This window comes from Physeter macrocephalus, chromosome 8 (genome assembly GCF_002837175.3).
Source record: "Physeter macrocephalus isolate SW-GA chromosome 8, ASM283717v5, whole genome shotgun sequence".
Taxonomy (NCBI): Eukaryota; Metazoa; Chordata; class Mammalia; order Artiodactyla; family Physeteridae; genus Physeter; species Physeter macrocephalus.
The window spans coordinates 147,930,449-147,948,620 of NC_041221.1; the positions used below are offsets into that span (position 1 = coordinate 147,930,449).

Here is an 18,172-nt window from a genome sequence, read left to right on the forward strand (position 1 = left end):
CGTGAGCCATGGCCGCTGAGCCTGCGCGTCCGGAGCCTGTGCTCCGCAACGGGAGAGGCCACAACAGTGAGAGGCCCGCATACCGCAAAAAAAAAAAAAAAAAAAAGCTGTTGGTACTATTTTCTGAGTGCTTACCGTATACCAGACACTATGCCAAGCTCTTTCCATGTATAATTCCACTTAATCCTCACATCATCTCTATAAAAACAGCTTCTATTAGATCCCCTATTCTATAAATGAAGAAACAAGAGATTACACTTGCCTGGGATTTCACATAGAAGGAAAGTAGGGAGTCAAATCTATCTTGGTCGGGCTACAGGGCCCAACCTTTTAAAAATGCAACTTTCAGCACATGTGCTGTCTATAGCTACCCCCTCTGTCAAAGGACAAACTTGTGTTTGGGAAGGAAGGAACTTGTTTGCATGAATATTTTAGATTGCAGTGTATTAACTTTTTTAATCATTGGATTCTTCTATTCTGAAAAGTAAGACCAAATGCTGAAAGGATCTTACAAATCACCTGATTTACCATTTGCATTCATACTTTACAGATGGGATGACTGATGGTCATATTGGTTGAATGATTTGTCTTGAGTTCAGACAACTAGTTAGTGACAATGACCATGAGTCTAAAAGTTACATCTTCTGATTTGCAGTCTGACATCTTAGCATCATCCTAGACTATCTCACACTCAGTAATTGGGATCTTTTCAGTCTAACACAAAAGTTCTGCCTAACCTAAGGAGGAAGACAATGATTCCAAATTCCAAATAGGGAATTAACTGCCTGTCTCAGTCTCTAGTGCCTCGACTGGAATATAAGCTCTATTAGGATTTTTGTTTTGTTTTCTTCCCTGCTGCATCCACAGGGCCTTGAACAGTGCTTGGCACCTAGTAGGTATTCAGTAAATATTTTTTGAATGAATGCGGAGAATAGGGAATCAATGAATGCTCTAAGATCCCAAATGTGAGATGGTTCTAGATATCCACAGGCAGCCTTTGACTGGAAAAGAGCCTTTAAGCTGGAGGTAAGAGCATGTAGGGAGGCCCAGAGGGCATGTAGGGGCCAAGGTTCACGGAGGGGCTTAAGAGGCCAAGTGGAGGATGTCAATTGTTTACTGGAAGGCAATGAAAAGGAGATGAACCCATGATTGTGACCACCTTTGGAAACCATGCCAAAGAGTCTGGGGTTTATTCTGTAAACAGTGGAGAGCCAGTGAAGGTTTGTGAGCAGGGAACAGGGTTATTAGAATATAACGCTTTATCAATATATAAGACACTTAATTATGTAATACAGTCATTAAGTTCAGAATGAGGGACACCAGGACCAGGCCATCCATCACCTTACCCTGTTGTATTGTCTTCAAAGTGCTTTTCACCTGCTGAAATCTTGTTCATTTATCTGTTTATATATTTACCATCTGGATCCCCGCTAAAGTGTCAACTCAGCTCAATGAGGGCCTGGGGATCTTGCCTCATTTGTTCATAGCTTGTCCCTAGCACATAGCGTAGAGCTTGGCATGTGGCCCATTGTTCAATAAATATTTGTTGAGTTAATTAATTAATCAGAGAAGGCTTTACAGAGTAGTTGGGATTAGAGCTCAGCCATAAAGGTTATGAATAATCAGAGAGAATGGGAAAGGGCATTCCAGACACAAAGATTGTGAATTAAGGCAATCCAGTGGAAATGAGCTTTGAAGAGATGGGGTGAGTGAGGCAGTGGACTCCAAGCGTACATTACCTTTCTAACAACTTTCTCAGTTTGTAACCCTGTGTACCTGTATCTCTTCATCTGTTTAAGTATGGGTCTCCTCCCAGTAAACTGTGACCTCCAGGACAGCAAGCACCATGCTTGTTTCACTTTCCACTATATCTCCAGCACAGTGCTTGATAGATAGTAAGCACTTAATAAATGTTTGTGAAAGGGAAGCTAGGCCATCAGGTAGGTAGGTGAGTAGATGGTTGGACGGTTTGTGTTAGGTCAAACCATATGAAATTACTGATTTTTATTGGTCAAAAGTCATTAATTATCAGCTGTTTTCTATGTTTCAACCTGTAATTTCATCCTGCAGGGACTATTCTTATCCATTGCCTGGATGCATTGGGTTTCAAACGATCTTTTATTTGCTATTTTGTGCTTTTTAGAAGCTGAATAGGTTTCTGATAAAGGTATCTCATTGTTGAAAGAGCAAAAAACCATTTGACAAGAAAATGAAAAAGTAATGAAGAATTATTAACAAAACTATCATCCCCAAAGTCTTGGCACTCCATAGACTGGAATTTCACATGCTAACCACTGTTTCAGAGCATTCATTGTGTGTGCTTGCATTTAATTATTCCCTACATAAAAATAATGTGAGCCGCTATGCACATACATCCAATTAAGTAGATGTTTGAATGTGGGTGTTAATAACCTTGAAATTTTATTCAGTTAGAGAAGAAGCCCAAGTGCTTCTCATGTGTTTTATGCGTCCTTGCAACAGTGGGGGGAGAAAGGCACTGAGCAGGGTGTACTAACCTCAGTTTGATTACAAAATAATAATAATAAAGAAATAGATCAAGTTAACTTTCAGGCTGGGCTAGGACTAAACCAAGGACTGTGGTCTTAGCTGTTCCTTGCCTGGGTGGCATGTCTGGATGCCCAAGCAAACCGCTGGGTAGTTCTTTCTACAAACATTTTCTTGCCTGCAATGATTAGGGATGGTCTGCACATTGAAGATGGACGGGTGTTTGGGGACCCTGGCTCTGAATCAGTCATCATATGGAAAGTCTCACAATAGCCAGGTCCCTGTCCTGACACTGCTACCATACTGCCGTGGGATCTGGATCATCACTTCATCTCTCTGGGCCTGGACCTCCCATCTGTACAGTGAGGGGCCGGACCAGATGATCCTGACATTCTCTTCCAGCTTCCAGGTTGAATGGCTCATTGATGTCTGAGTATCCAACGGGTTTAGGGAAGAAGGCACAAAATTCAGGGAAAGAAGGAACTGTATCTGAATATGGTCCATTCAAGGATTTGAAGTTCGAGAGCTGGGGTGGAATCATCCACCGACCCATTTGACTATCCTTCCACCCATCTACCCATCTGTCCACCCAAGCAGCAGATATTGTTATAACAGTAACAAGGAATTCAATACAACATAAGATTCCCACTATGTATGGGAAGGCTTTTTGGAAGAAGGAAAGAAGTGAGCATTTTAGCCTGGACCTTGGAGTTATGATAACACTACTCTACCCCTGGAATCAGGCAAAACTGATGTCAGATGTTACATCTGCACTTAATAGCTGGGTAACTTCAGGGAGTTTATTTGACTTCTCTAAGTCTCAATTCCTCATCTGTAAAACAAGGGTATCAGCAATGCCACCACCATTGGATGGTTGTGACATTGTAGTTTGGGTACTTAGGATAGGAGAGGGCACATTTTCAGTACTCAGTGTTAACTGCTGGTTATTGTTGGTGTAGCTTTAATTGTCAGTATGATTAATGCATCCCCTCTCGTTGTGTTTTGTAGATTGTAAAGCTGGAGAAGAACGGCATTGGCTACCACTATATCCTTGCAAATCTGGTGAGTAGAGGACACTGAAGGCTCTCAAATGATGGGTCTTTCTGTGTTTGGGGCCCGGCTTGCTCCTGTGGTCCCTGGCTGGAGGGAATGGCATGGGTGGCAGGGGCACTTCCAAGCTTTGCCTTTTCCCCTTCACATCCCTGCTTGTCAAACCACAGCACACTCAAGGTGAACCTCTAAGCTTCCTTGGAAGAGATCCTGTTGGTGGGCAGGTCTTCCTCAGTCATCACAATTCCAGCTTTAATCGGCTCTGCCACTTGGCGATAAGAACAAAATCACCACATCTTTGAATGGATACAAAATGTTTTGACCCCACTGGTTTTGACCCTCTATTTTGACACCAGTGATAGTTTTACTGTTTATAAATATAAATGTTTAAATCTTAATGATACTAGCGCTGACAGATCTTTAACCAGAAACAGTTTCACAGCACAAACAGTATTATGTCAATTTAGTTTTTATTCCCTTTTTTATGTGGCATAGACAAGCTGTCTTTTAAAAAACATTTTATTTTCATTTTTATGCGCTGCAGTTATTTTTATTGGGTGCAATTATTTTCCATGGTATGAAGACTTGACTCATAAAATAATTTTTTGTACATGTTAAATTTTACCTAGCAACATGCACAATTATGAGTTTTCTTTTGTGACCGTCGTTTTTGACAAGTGTATTTTTCCTGGGTCATGTTTTGCTCCTCTTACTTTTTTAATCATGAAGTTTGATAGTTCCAGCAGTTTTTTCCCAAAGCCAAAAGTAATTTTATTTTGCCTGTCTTATTTTCTAAAGAGCTAATTACACGCCATCCAGCTCATCCACTTAAAGTATACAAATCAGTGGTTTTATATATATTCACAGAATTGTGAAACCATCACCACAATCTCATTTTTAAACTTTTTCATCACCCTCCCCAAAAGAAACCCATACCCATTAGCAGTGATTCCCCATCGCCCCACAAATTCCTCCAGCCTTAGGCAACCAGCAATCTACTTTATATCCTTATGGATTTGCCTATTCTGGATGTTGCATATAAGTGGAATCATAGAATATGTGGTTCTTTTTGACTGGCTTCTTTCATTTAGCATAATGTTTTCAAGGTTCATCCATGTTGTAGCACGAATCAGTACTTCATTCCTTCTTATTGCCAAATAACATTCCATTATATGGATGTATCCCATTTTGTTTATCCATTCATCAGTTGATGGACACTTGGGTTGTTCTCACTTTTGGACTATTATGAATAACGCTACTACGAAAATTTGTTACAAGTTTTTCTCTTGAGCATACACCTAGGAGTGAAATCACTAGGACACATGGCAACTCTATGTTTAATATTTTAAGAAACTCCAAAACTGTTTTCCAAAGTGGTTGCATCTCCCAGCAAATTTTTTTTGAATTTTATTTTCCAGCAAATTTTAATAAATAACAAATTTTGCCATGTGCCAATTTGAGCAATTGTCAGATTTCCTTAATGAGACCTTTTTCTACAAAGTTTGCTTATTATCCTGGCCTGTCTTTATGATTTTCAGTGTTTCCTTTAAGATGTGATTTTTAGCTTTTTGTCTATAACAAATTATATCACTCAGTTTTAGCAATGTTATTTTGTGTTGATTATTCCTGTGAGTAACATTAATTATTAATTGAACAAGAGACTGATATTTTCTACTTGCTTTTGGAATAAAGATCATTAATAGAACAAAAGCACAGGAGCTGGGTATATGTAAAGGTCAAAATGGCAAGATCTAAAACACCTTGCCTAATTCTTAAGCTCTGTCTCTCTTTCTGGGTGGATCTCCAGCCTCAGATCCCTGGCTTAAACTTCTTTCCCCTTCAAAACTTCCTTGCCTTGGCTGTCCTAATATTTCAGGGTCAGGACTGGAAATAAGAAGGACTTCTTGTGATAGGTTAATTTAGACCCAGCTGTTAATAGATATACATGCTACTTTTCTCAGAGATATTTGCATTTTAAATGGCAGATGGCCGTCCAAAGATTTTTGGGGAACCAAGAGTTTCACCCTCAAAAACCATTTGGAAGGGACTTCCCTTGGAGGTCCAGTGGTTAAGAATTCGCCTTCCAATGCAGGGGGTGTGTGTCTGATCCCTGGTTGGGAAGCTAAGATCCCACATGCCTCACGGCCAAACAAACAAAACATAAAACAGAAGCAGTATTGTAACAAATTCAATAAAGCCTTTAAAAATGGTCCACATCAAAAAAAAGTCTTAAAAAACAAAACAAACCCCCCCCACAAAACAGAAAAACCATTTGCAAGGATGAAATTTTTGACTTCATAAGGAAGAAAACTCTTGACAGCCCTTGAATCCCAGATCCTTAGTCCTAGAAGGGACTTTGGAAGTCAGCTGTATCTAAGTCTCATTTGCTTATAGGGAAACATTTGCTTGTAGTCAAACCAGCAAGATGGTGTGACTTGGCCAGGGTCACACAGCAAGTCAGTGATAGAGTTAGGCCTGGCACCAGGGTTAGTGGGCAGCACCCAGTGCCTTTTCCACTTCATCAGGACATCTCTCAGCACAGACCACGTGGGCATCCTGCTGCTTGAGAGTACACAGAGCAAGGTTGGGGGCATGCATAATCACCTCTCCAGGGTAAGATAGAAATTACACATCAGTGGCCTCAAAGCCACCAAAAGACCTCAGGTAATTACATCACCAGGCCCCATCTGTTGCCAAGTGACCCCTCGGTCACAACATCACCAAGTCAGCCCTTTGGGTGTCTGTTTCCTTCTGATCTGCATTCTTTTTTTTCCCCTGACCTAATGAGCTCTCAAATCCTTACAACGGCCAACTAATAGGATGCAAATTGCATATACCATCCAAATACAAAAGACTTGCATGTTCCAATAGATTAGTTGATAATTAGGCTTCAAATTACTAATTAATTCAGTCTGAAAGGTAGTCAAGTATGTGGTGTATGTCTTTCTTCCCCCTTCAGAGGAATAAAGCAATTTATAAGATGATAATTTTTAGAAATTCTGCCACATAATTAGCCTGCTGCTGCATGGAACTGACCCCCTCCTTCAGAGTGTTTGTGATTAGGGTGTAATAATAGAGTTAGAAACTAAGGAAGGAAGCTTTTGAAAGATTTAACAAAAAGAGGGAGCTACATTTTATTTTGCAGTTCTTTCTGTCCCTGTCAGAATGCAGGAGCTTCAAAGACGCCAACAGCATTCTTGTAACAGAGCTCTTTGGAGGGATGTTTTTCTGGCTTTGGAGGGCCGCTAGAAGAGAGGATGGAAGGAGACTGTGGGTCAGAGAGGAGAGCTTTATAACAGGGAGTCATAAAAAAAAGAACAGAAAAGAAAAGCTATGCTTTTTGTCCAGATACCATCCTCAGCTAGTATCTTTGTGATCTTGGGCAATTTTCCAGCCCTCAGTTTCCACATCAGGAATAATAGTTCCTATTCTATATGCTCACTGGGGAAACCAAACATGTTGCTGAATGTCACCATGCCTTGAAAAAGTTAAAGTGTTCTGCATAGGTGAAGAATCCTAACTTCATATACTAAATCTACCCATCTGTACATACTCACATGTTGTGTCCGTATGTATACATGCATATATATGCTGATATATGTATTCATATTTTATATATGATAGGATAGATGTATATTTATATTTCCATAGCATTGGTATATCCATAAAGTGAACTTGAACCTTGCAGAAATTGGTGAACTCTACCATTATTTCTTAAAGAAGCCCCTGGGCCCTGGAGCCCCCTGATGAACCAAGCTCTCTTGTCTGGCTATCGGTCCTCCTCCAAGCCCAGCACTGACATGGTTTTCACTCCCTGCTCTGAGACTGTGATCATAGCAGACAGCTACCAGCCAGAGCTCTCCAGAGTTATAGCTCTTTATCTCTGTGATGCATCAGCCGCAAATCTTAGAACAAATTGGTGTCTCTCAAAAGGAAGATATGTGGACCTCTACAATGTGTCTGCACAGTTTAGGAAACACTGAGCCAATGGTTCAATTCTTCAGTCCACTGAGACTGCAAACATGAGTACTTACAGCATGGGACAAATGATCAGATTGTTTATATTGATGATTTGACTTTCATTGAAATAAAAAAGCACAACATTTAAAAATTCCTGTAGAGAACTAGCTAGACCTCTGAGAATTTATCAAGGGTCCAGCAGACCCCAGTCTGAGAAACACTGAAGGACTGAAGATATTGGTTGTCCTTCTGTGTGGACCATATGGTGCCTCCTGGGGCACCAGTGACAATAACAGCAACTCCTTTCATTTTTACACCAAGTTATAGCTCATGTGATGTTTTGGCATGAATCACACCACTGGCTTTGGAACCTTGCAGTACTCCTATGACATAAGCAAGGTAGAATTCCTCATCCCCGCTCTATAGAAATGAGAACTGAGAATCCAAGATGTTCCATGACTGATCTGCAGAGGGGGAAGGCAAGCACTCCTCAACCGAGTCTGGCTCTCAGGAATCTGGCAAAAGCCAAGTGATGTGCTCATAAGAATAGGATGACCAGGTTAACCTGAGCCACTGAACTAGAATTTCTTAAACCCCTAATAAGTAACTACAACAATAATAACAATGGTGATAACTATTATTCATTGAATGACTGCTACATTCCAGACACTATGATATATACTTAAACAGTTACTATTAAATCCTCATAATTGTCCTGGAGGTTGATAATATTATCCTCATTTTTCAGATGAAGAAACTATAAGGTTCAGAAAGATTAGTGAGTTTTCCAGTGACAAAGTTGATAAAGTCACGGAGCTGGGCTTCCCCTCCAGGACTAGAGAACTCCAAAATCCATGTTCTTATACTGTGCCATGTGACTGCTGAGCATGGGGGAGGTGGGGACGGGTGCAAGGGAGACACAGGCTCTCGATAAGAGGGCTTCAGTTTAAATCTTGACTACAGTTGCAGCAATAAACCTGGAATTCAAACTCAGGCTCTCAAACTCCCACTGGGTATCTTTTCCACTGTACACTGATGGAATTTCATTATAATTATACAGTTGGCCCTCCATGTTTGTGGGTTCCATGTCCGCGGATTCAACCAACTGCAGGTCAAAAATATTTGAAAAAAAATCCAGAAAGTTCTAAAATGCAAAACTTGAATTTGCCACACAGCGGCAACTATTTACATAGCATTTATATTGTATTTCTAGCTATTGACAAAGCATTTACATTTTATCAGGTATTATAAGTAATCTAGAGATGACCTACAGTATACGGGAGGATGAGAGTACGTTATATGCAAATACTATTATGCCATTTTATATAAGGGACTTGAGAATCCGCAGATTTTGGTATCTGCGGGGGGTCCTTAACCAATCCCCCAGGGATACCAAGGGACAGCTGTGATTTCTAGTGCACAAAGTAGCTGAGGGAAACACACGGAGGACAGGTCATCCCAGGTCTTACTGGGGGATTTGGGGACCAGGGTGGTCAGCCATTTCCGCCATGTGGATGCAGATGACCTCCTGTGAAATGTTAAGAGTTGGCAGCTCTGGTCCATGTGGTGGCTCATCCAAGCCCCCAGCTCCATGCTGCTACCTCTTTGCTATATCAGTCTTGAGAAGAAACTGCTCTTTCATCTCCTTGCTCCCCTGTGGTGAGAAAGCTGTCTCTGCCTTCTGTAAGGCCAAGCTCGGCTGCTTTCTTCTGCACATGCCATCTCAATACCACACACAGTCACGTTTGGTTCCTGTATGGTTTCTCTAGTTAGGGAGCTGGAAGAGTAGTTGGGAAGGGTGGGTCTGGGTCAGACAGACCTGAGTTTGAATTCTGGTTTTATATTTATTAGCTGTGTGATATTAGTAAAGTGACCTACCTTCTCTGAGCTTTCATTACCTCATCTGTAAAAAAAGGAATGTGGTATCATCTACCTCCTCATGGGCTATCATGTGAATTAAATGAAATAATACTTTATAAGTACTCAAAGTAATATGTGGCCCCAAATAAGCACTCAGTAAATGTTAACAATTTCCACCATCATCATCATCATTATTAGTGGGGAAAGAAAACACTAAATATCTGGGGACATGACACTATCCTTGAGGTCCCTCAACCCCTTCCAAACTAAATCTCATCCACAACTGAAACCCAATTATATAATACCTTCCTCCCCGTTTGTCTGTAAGCTCCTGGAAGAAGGAATATGTCTGCCTTTCTCACTGATGAATTCCCAGTTCACCAGGCAAAGTGAGTTGCATGTAACAGTGTTCTTTAAAAAGTCACTGAATGAATGAATGAGTGAGCGAAATGACTTCTTAGGAAATAAACAACGTTGGTACCCACTTATTACGTGCACTTAAAGGCAAATTCCCTGTGTCTATGCTAAAAGAAGCAGAGATCAGGGATTGTGGGGCTATGAATACAGCTAAGAATATGCAAATGACTAGGTAGAGATGGGCCTCAGAGGGCATCTAGTCCACTTCCCATAAAAGGCCAGAATCTCCTCTACAACATCCCTAACAGAAGCCCATCCAGCTGGTTCCTGCTTGAATAATACCCAGTGATAGGGAATAGTGTATTTGGAACCACCTACCCTGCTTATTCTTGGTGTTTGCTCCTTCAGCCTGGACGACCCCCTGTCCCCGCCCCTCCCCATGCCTTCTCACAGGACAGGTTCTAACAGCCAGCCAAATGAACATCAGACATGAACCAAGCATGTCTGTGTGCCTTCCACTGCACTGGGCTCACACCAGAAGCACTAAGAAGCATGCGGTGTCACTTTCGTCCTGGAAGCAACTTGGCTTTGTCTTCCAGCTAAATTGGAACATGTAAATAAAGCTGTAAAAGGATGCCAGAGAAAACTCTTGTGTGAAAGTAATGCAAGCCCCACAAACTGCCACCCCAACTGTCAGAGCCTGGCGGTCAGAGGCTCGAGAGGCCCCTGGAGGCTGCAGGTTTCTGGGAAGGATCATGACGGTGCACCCATGCAGCCAGTAGTCCTATGAAGAGCGTGCCTTTGCGCTGGCTTGAAGAATCCCAAAGAACCAGAGTTGAAGGGTCCCCAGGAGCTCATCTCACCCAACCCCTCCCGCATTTTGTAAAAGAGGCACTTAAGACCCAGAGAAGGGACATAACCTGTTTGAAGTCGCTGGGAAGTTGAACAGGAGAGCTGGGCTGGGATTTGGAGCAATTGTTCTGTTCTTTGTGGCTTCTTTTACCTCACTGCTGCCTCTCAGTTTCGTGTGTGTGTGTGTGTGTGTGTGTGTGTGTGTGTGTGTGTGTGTGTGTGTGCGCGTGCGTGTGCGTGCGTGCGTGCGTGTGTGTGTGTGTGTGCGCGTGTGTGTGTGTGTAAGAGAAAGAAACATATAGAAATAGGAGAGACAGAGAGAGGTTGAAAAGCACTCCCTCCCCACTCCCCCGCCCCTCTCAGAGTCACCCCTCACTGACGGAGTCCAACCCAGTGTCCTCTTCTCCCTCCCACCCAGCCTTCCCTCTCTCCCTCGGCTTCACCTCACTCTTCTGCAGCAGTGAGAACACTCGGCTTACTTTAGGATCACCAGAGCTTACACTGCAGAGAGCCTCTGGAAGGGAAGAGGACATGGATGGGTAGAAAATCAAGTCCCAGACCCCAAAGGATGCTCACTTCCTACGTGGTCCAAGCATCCCATCAGGCAAGGGCAAGGCTGAGTATATGTTACTCTTTGCACTCACATCCCATGCTCTAGAATAATCCATTCTAGAGAACTGAGAGTTCCTGCATCCGTTCAAGAAAGGTGAGATTACATTCTCATTTTATGAGAGAGGAAAAGGAGGTCTAAGTTGCTGAAGAAAGTTTTCCAAGGTCATGTGGCTAAAACTGGAATTTGAACTCAAACCTCTCTAATTCCAAAGATTAGGTTTGTTGTCCACTGGGCCACACTGCCCAAATCAAAGAAACCTTGGCGACTCTCAGGCCTGGTATTATAACTGAGAAAGCTCAGAAATAAACTCCTTTTCTTCTGAAACTGCCTGGGTTTGAATTTTCGCTCAGTCACCTACTAGCCGTGTGACCTTGGGCAAGTCATCTCACCTCTCTGTACCTCAGTTTCCTCATCTGTAGGTGGGAATATGAATGCATACCTCACAAGATAAAGTGAGTTAATTTATATCAAGTTTTACGACAGCGAGTGCAGCAGAAGCCTGGGGTCTCATCCCAACTCTGCCACTGACTCATTATCCTTTGCAAAAACAAAAATTCTATTTTTTTGAGGGTCTCAATTTGTTCCAGATCTGTTCAAGGGTTTTCAAAAGGACTAAATGATCAAAGGGACCTTTCCAGATGTGAAACTTACGGTTCTGGTTTTCCTGCCTCTCTCTGTAGTCCAGAGGTGCCAAAACAAAATTCTCGAAGCCACATTGGCTCCCTTCAATTCTAAGGGAGAAGCCACTCCATTCATCTCAAGCACTGGGTGTTTGCATCCTCTGCTCTTGCCAGCCACGCATACCTTGGCTGATTTGGAAAGGCCCTTCCCATGCTCAGTCAGTGGGTTATTTCAGATATGCAAGCCAGCAGCTGCAATTGCTCTTCCAGAGCATGGAACCCCCTTGCCACTACCAACTTAGAAGCAGGAGGGACAGACCCCTTAAGTACCTATTTTGGCAGGAGGTTGGGGTAATATGTAACTAGAAAGGTTCAGTCCTCACTTCCTTACTTGTCCCTTTTTTTAAGACAGAAAAGCAAACAGACTCTAGACTACTCTAGGTGAGTACTTATTATGTACCAGGCACTGTCCAAAGAATTTGATAGCGATGAATGCAGTTAATACTCCCAACGGCCCTATGAGATAGCTGCTATAATGATTCTTATTTTGCAGTAAAGGATGCCAAGGCACAGAAAGGTTGAGTAGCTTGCCTGCAGTCACACAGCTAGGTGGTGGCAGAGCTGAGATTTGAATCCAGGTTGATGTGTACACACATTTCCTCTGATTCACCGCCCTCTGTCACTCCGATTCAGAATCTCCGAGCATGTGTGCTTTCCAATTAGAGAGTTCTTCCCTGCACTCTTTACCCAGACAAAGCCTCCTCTTCTTTCAGCTTCCTTGCTTCCACTGGGAGCCTTCCCTGAGTGCCAGGTCCAGGTTTTGTTCTACCTCCTTTGTGCTATAGTTATGTGGGTAATATGGGCCTTTCTCACTAAACCTTAAGTAACTTGAAAACAAGGACCAAACCTATCTTATTCTCTGCTGCATCCCTTTGTCCAGTATGTACTTGGCAATATTAGATCCTCACAGGTGAATGAGTGAATGAATGAATGAATAACAAGAATATTCCTTTCCCCATTCCTAGTAGGTTTCAAATTTATCATACGTTTGGACTTTCATTCATTCTTCACCAAGCATTCATGGGGTGCCTACTCTATGGGAGCCCCTGAGAATGTTTAAGCTGGCATTTCATCAAAGGTGGGCTTGCTATAGTCTTTGCCTGAGCCTCACTGGACAGGAAGGTTTTGATCACGTGAAAGGAAGGTATTGCTGGTTTCAAGTCTGCCAGGAACTCCAGCCATAAAAGCCCACCCCACCCCTACCCTCTGGCTCTTGTTCTGAAGTGGCCGTGGCCAGGTGTCACCCGTGACTGCAGCCAATTAGAACAGAGCTAAGATGAAGGGAGGTTCTGAAAGACCAACCAACCCCAGGCCAGATACTGCACTTCTTTATTCATGCATTGACAGCCCAATCTGGGGGCCCCTGACCTTCTGCCACAAAATGCCAGCATTTTATCCTAAACCCACAGACTGAGAGAATTTGGTTTTGTGAGATCCCAACTACCTTTTGAAATAATCTGTCAGCAGTGGACTTGTGTTTGGGGGATAGGTCTGTTTGTGTGTTTGCTGATATCCAAGTGTACAGGTGCCTGCCTCCCTGGTTTCAAATGTACTTGGGTAAGAGTTAACACGAGCGGTTTTTTTTCCCAAATCGAATGGTGTTTTAGCTGGTTTAAGCACAGCTGCAATGTCTTTTTGACTTGGCAGGAACCAGATAAGCCTATGTTATGAGGGATTATATAGGGTAAGGACACATTCAAGTTTCAGTCAGTTAAAGGGGCTAGAATAGGAAAATCTGAAGACCTTATGCAGAGACGTGGTTATTTGAGGACACAACAAAGTCCTCAGCCCAGGAATATTCCATGAATTCATGTATATCCATATTCATGTGCACACACCTGTGTGATCACAGAATTGTAGATCAAAGCTGGAAAAGCCCTTAAGAGAGAAATTGACTGGCTCAGAAGTTTCCAAACTTTTTCGTTTAAAGCTCTAGTTTCAAATGGAATCTTGGGGAGAACTCCAGTATGTAAAACAGATAAAAAGCAGAGCTGCTTTGGTGGAAGAGGGAGGGTGGGAATCCAGAAGCTTATCCTTCTGCCTTCCCACTAATTCAACTTGGTAGCCTCTGAAATGCCTACAGCCTGGGACAACAGTTTGAAAGATCATTGATCTAGCCAATGCCCTCATTTTGCAGATCAATAATCTAGTGCCTGGAGAGGGTGAGAACACTACCCAAGGGTAGACAGCTCATGAAGTTCAAAGACAGGACAGACCTTCTGCGGTTGTCCCTAAAATTATTTTCCTGACACTACTTATTTATGACCCAGTTCAGAATATACTACACACAAAACAGTCAATAACAAAACCTCTTTGGTCCACAAGATGAAAGCTGAGAGACTGACAGGTGACAGGATGGAAAGAAAACAAGAAAACCATGAAAAGGGTGAGTGAAGACATTTGTTGTATATGTTTCATCCCTTGGTGTGAATTAAGCAGTCAGCCTGCTCCAGGTACTGGGCTGTGGATACTTTGGGGACCGAGGTTCCTGCTCTCTAGGGTCACACGGTCTTCTAGGTCTATAGGAGATGAGAAGCAAGGCTGCAGTCAGAGAGAAAGCTGGGAAAGACCCCAAGAGAGAGAGAAATAAAGAGCTTTGGGGTTCACATCCCAACCACCAGCACCCATTAAAGGAGCTGAAGACTAGCACCTGGGTCTCCTAGAAACCTGCTAATTCCTTCTTAGTATAAAGATGCAGGCCATTGCAAGGGCTTCATTGCAGGACAGGAGATAAATGAATCAGACCGATGGGACTAGCGTTGAGGGGGCAGAATGTACAATGGCTATAAAATAAGCCCAGAGTCTTGCATCTTGCTATGACTACGGTCTCTGCCGCTCACTATCTATGTTATGTTAGGCAGAAGCTACTCCATTCATTTAAGACTCAGTTTTCTAATTTGCAGTGCGGGAATGAAAACAGCACCTGCTTCACAGGATTGTCACCAGGATTAAATGAGATCATACAAATAAAGCTCTCAGCACAGTGCCTACTACTACACAGTACAGGTCTGATACACGTTAGGCACGGTGGTTGTTATTGTCATGATCATTTTAGCCAAAGTCTGCATCCCATGACTTCTGGCCATTGGTTGGTGCTGGCCTGCCTTCCAGAACCTTAGAGAACAAATCTTCTACCTCTTTCCCACGACAGCCCTTCTGGGATTCAAATACATCCTTCACTTCCCTTCTTAGTCTTCCATTATTTTCAGGTTGAACATCCCCATTTTTTTCAAGCATTTCTAATGTAACCAGACTTTTCAAACTGTACTTCCCTATAACTATCCTCTCTATGGGGCTGTCATCTAAGAATGCATCTGACAATTTGGGGAAACTTGCCACATTCAACTTGTGCCATTCAGAGTATAAAGTGCAAGTTCTTGAATTTGTTCTAATCTTACCTCTTCTAGATCTCAGGGGGAGGAGATGGAGGGAGTGCTCTCTCCAGCATCCCAGGTCTTGTTAAAAAACCTTCTCCTTGGCCCCTTAACAATGTTGGATGTTCCCTCTTCCTTCTAATGGGGGTGGTGTCCGCCCAAGCAGGACGATGAGGGCTGAATAGCCTGTTATGTGACCCCTGGAAAGAACCCTAGAGAAAAAGGAAATCCAGCTTTGAAGATAAAGCTTTTTATCCTTTGAAAGCCACGTTCCTATACACCTGCCTCCTGTTGGCTCAGGTGTTTTGCCTGACCCAGTGCCTGGTTTCAAAGCAGTTGTAACAACACCTAACCTCTTTTGACCCGGTGATAATGATGATGGTGAATGTGATGATAATGATAATAACATTCACAATCACTGATGATTATAATAACATTCATTAAGCACTTACTATATGCCAGACACAGCTCTAAGTGCTTTATGTATTTTTTTTTAATCTCGCTCCAGTTCTATGCTGTAGGTGCTATTATATCCTCATTTTGAAGACCAGAGAGCTAAGACTCAGAGAGGTTAAATAACCAGTAAGCACACATAATCAGGTTCTTTTGTTTCCAGGCACACATGATAATTAATAGTCATAATGATAACTCAGAGCTTCCTCGTGATCCTCAAAGCATTTTCTAAATCTTTACAGCAACATGAAAGCATGTCTAATGTAGTTATACTGTTAAACATCTCTTTAGGATATTATAATTATTTGAAATGCCTTTTCATTCTAATCCTTTGAAAATTATCATTGAGATATGATAGAAGGAATGACTATATTAACCAGTTTAATTGATTGAGCACTTTTCCCCCCAGTCATTCTATTTAAATGACTGGTCAGCATTGCATTGCCTTCTACGATGAGTACATAGGGAATACAGATCCTAACCCCAGCTACCCCTCTAACCAGCCTACAACTTGAGGTCACTAGTCTCCTCTCTGGACAACGAGGGGTTTGACCTGATCGCCAGCATCTTTGCTTCAGGCATCCGTAAACCTAAACTATGGCCCATGGGTCAAATCCAACTGCTACCCGATTTTGTTTGGCTCATGAGCTAAGAATGGTTTTACATTTTTAAATTATTAGAAAAATGAAAAGAAAAGTGATACTTCATGATGTGTGAAAATTATGTGAAATTCAAGTTTCAGTGGACACAACCATGCTCATTCATTTTCTGTTGTCTAGGACGGCTTTCGTGCCCTAATAGCAACAATGAATAGTTACGACAGAAACCACATGGCCCACGAGCCTAAAAAATTCACAATATGACCCTTTACCAAGAAAAATTTGCCAACTCCTGGTATAAATGTGGGGTAGGTGGGCACTAACAGACTTCGTATAAATCAGAGGCTTGAGAAACATCTAACCAATCTCTAACCACCATCATGGTGTCAAGGAGAGAAACCTACTGTTCTCTCCCACAGATGTTGCTTTAAGACAGAAAGCTGTATTGGAAGGCTCCTTTGGCAGAGTGAGACATCTGTTCTAGGCTATTAACTGTCAGCCACACTGTCTGAGCTTCTTTGTCCCTCTGTCTGGGGCAATATGGAAATGCCATCCCAAAGCTAGCTTCCTATGTTCCTCCACTGGCAAAGCAGTGTGACACATAGACGAAGAAGAAAGATTTGATGGCTGGACCACAGCTGAATTCCTTGCTTGCTGGGTGACCTCAAGGGAGTTTCCAAAGGTCTCTGAACCACAGCTCCTCACACATAAAACTGGGACAGATACTCACTCATTTATGCAAATGAGCACCCGGTGCCTACTGTGCATGTTCACCTCTCAGGGTTGTTTGGAGGGATTAAATAGGATTATGTTTATAAAGCGTTTAATAGAATGTCTGGCTCAGGATAAGAGCTTGGGAAATGTTTAATAAATCTAAGGGTGACTCTCGACTGATTATTTCATTTTTCAGTTTTAAATGACAACTTCATAATTCTCAAAAGGCCATATAGATGAAGTTATACAATGCATAAGAAGTGACAGTTTTGCCATTGTTGTCATTTCTCTTATCCTGAGGAGCAATGCTTCTGAAGCTGCAGTTCAGTAGAGCATTTAACAGCGCCAGTGTTCTTCAATTCCAGGCCAAGAGACAACAAATTAAGCAGGGCTCCCTTAAAAGACCCTATCAAAGAGTCAACCAATGCCATGACTTCTCTTCCCTGTCACTGCCACTCCCTCCCACACTTTCCAGGGACTTAACAGATGATTTTGAACCAACAACGTATATCAAAATGATCTGAGGATCTATTTTTATTTTTTAACAGTACTAAAAAGAAAACATATTCACGTGGTAAAAAAAAGAAAAAAATTATTCCCTCATTTTGTGTCTTTTACCTAACAGCACAGATAGGAGCTTATTTTATCATTCTTTGTCCCTTCCTTCTCAGGGGAGCTAAGGAGTTCAGTTAGAGGTCCCATCAGTTAGATTAGCTAGAACTTGAGATTTGGTTCCAGTAACCTTGTAGTCAGACACTCTGGTGATGGAGTTGAGTGGCATTTATGTTTGAATAAACTCTGCCATTTCCTATGGCCCCCATTACATTGATAGGGGCAGTCAATACAAAATGCCCGGGAGCTTGTTACAGATATTCAAGCGACAGAATTTGACTGCAGGAGGTCGCTTTCATTTTATTCTCTCGATAGTTATTTTATGAACAAGATGTTCTTTTTAAGATCTCTAAAAATTATGGGAAGTCTCTCAACTGTGCATTAGCTTTTAACCAGGGGTGGGATGGTTGTGCTCTTAGGTAGCAGAACGTCTTGGAATGCCTATTGGGTACGAGAACGTAATTCTGATTTCATTTGTACTAAAAGCTTGCTAGAAACTGTGCAATTCACTAGACCCCTGTGAGACCCCAGTTTACAGTCTGT

General features: G+C 42.3%; 1 protein-coding gene across 3 annotated transcripts in view; it reads left to right on the forward strand.

The window, feature by feature from the left end:
* Positions 1-18,172, forward strand: part of GRIA1 (glutamate ionotropic receptor AMPA type subunit 1) — a 312,704-nt gene that overhangs the window by 168,896 nt on the left and 125,636 nt on the right. For all 3 annotated transcript variants that reach the window (XM_007109572.1, XM_007109573.1, XM_007109574.1), the window contains one exon: positions 3,514-3,567. In XM_007109572.1, the coding sequence (XP_007109634.1) occupies positions 3,514-3,567 (54 nt within the window). The remainder of the gene's footprint in view (positions 1-3,513; positions 3,568-18,172) is intronic.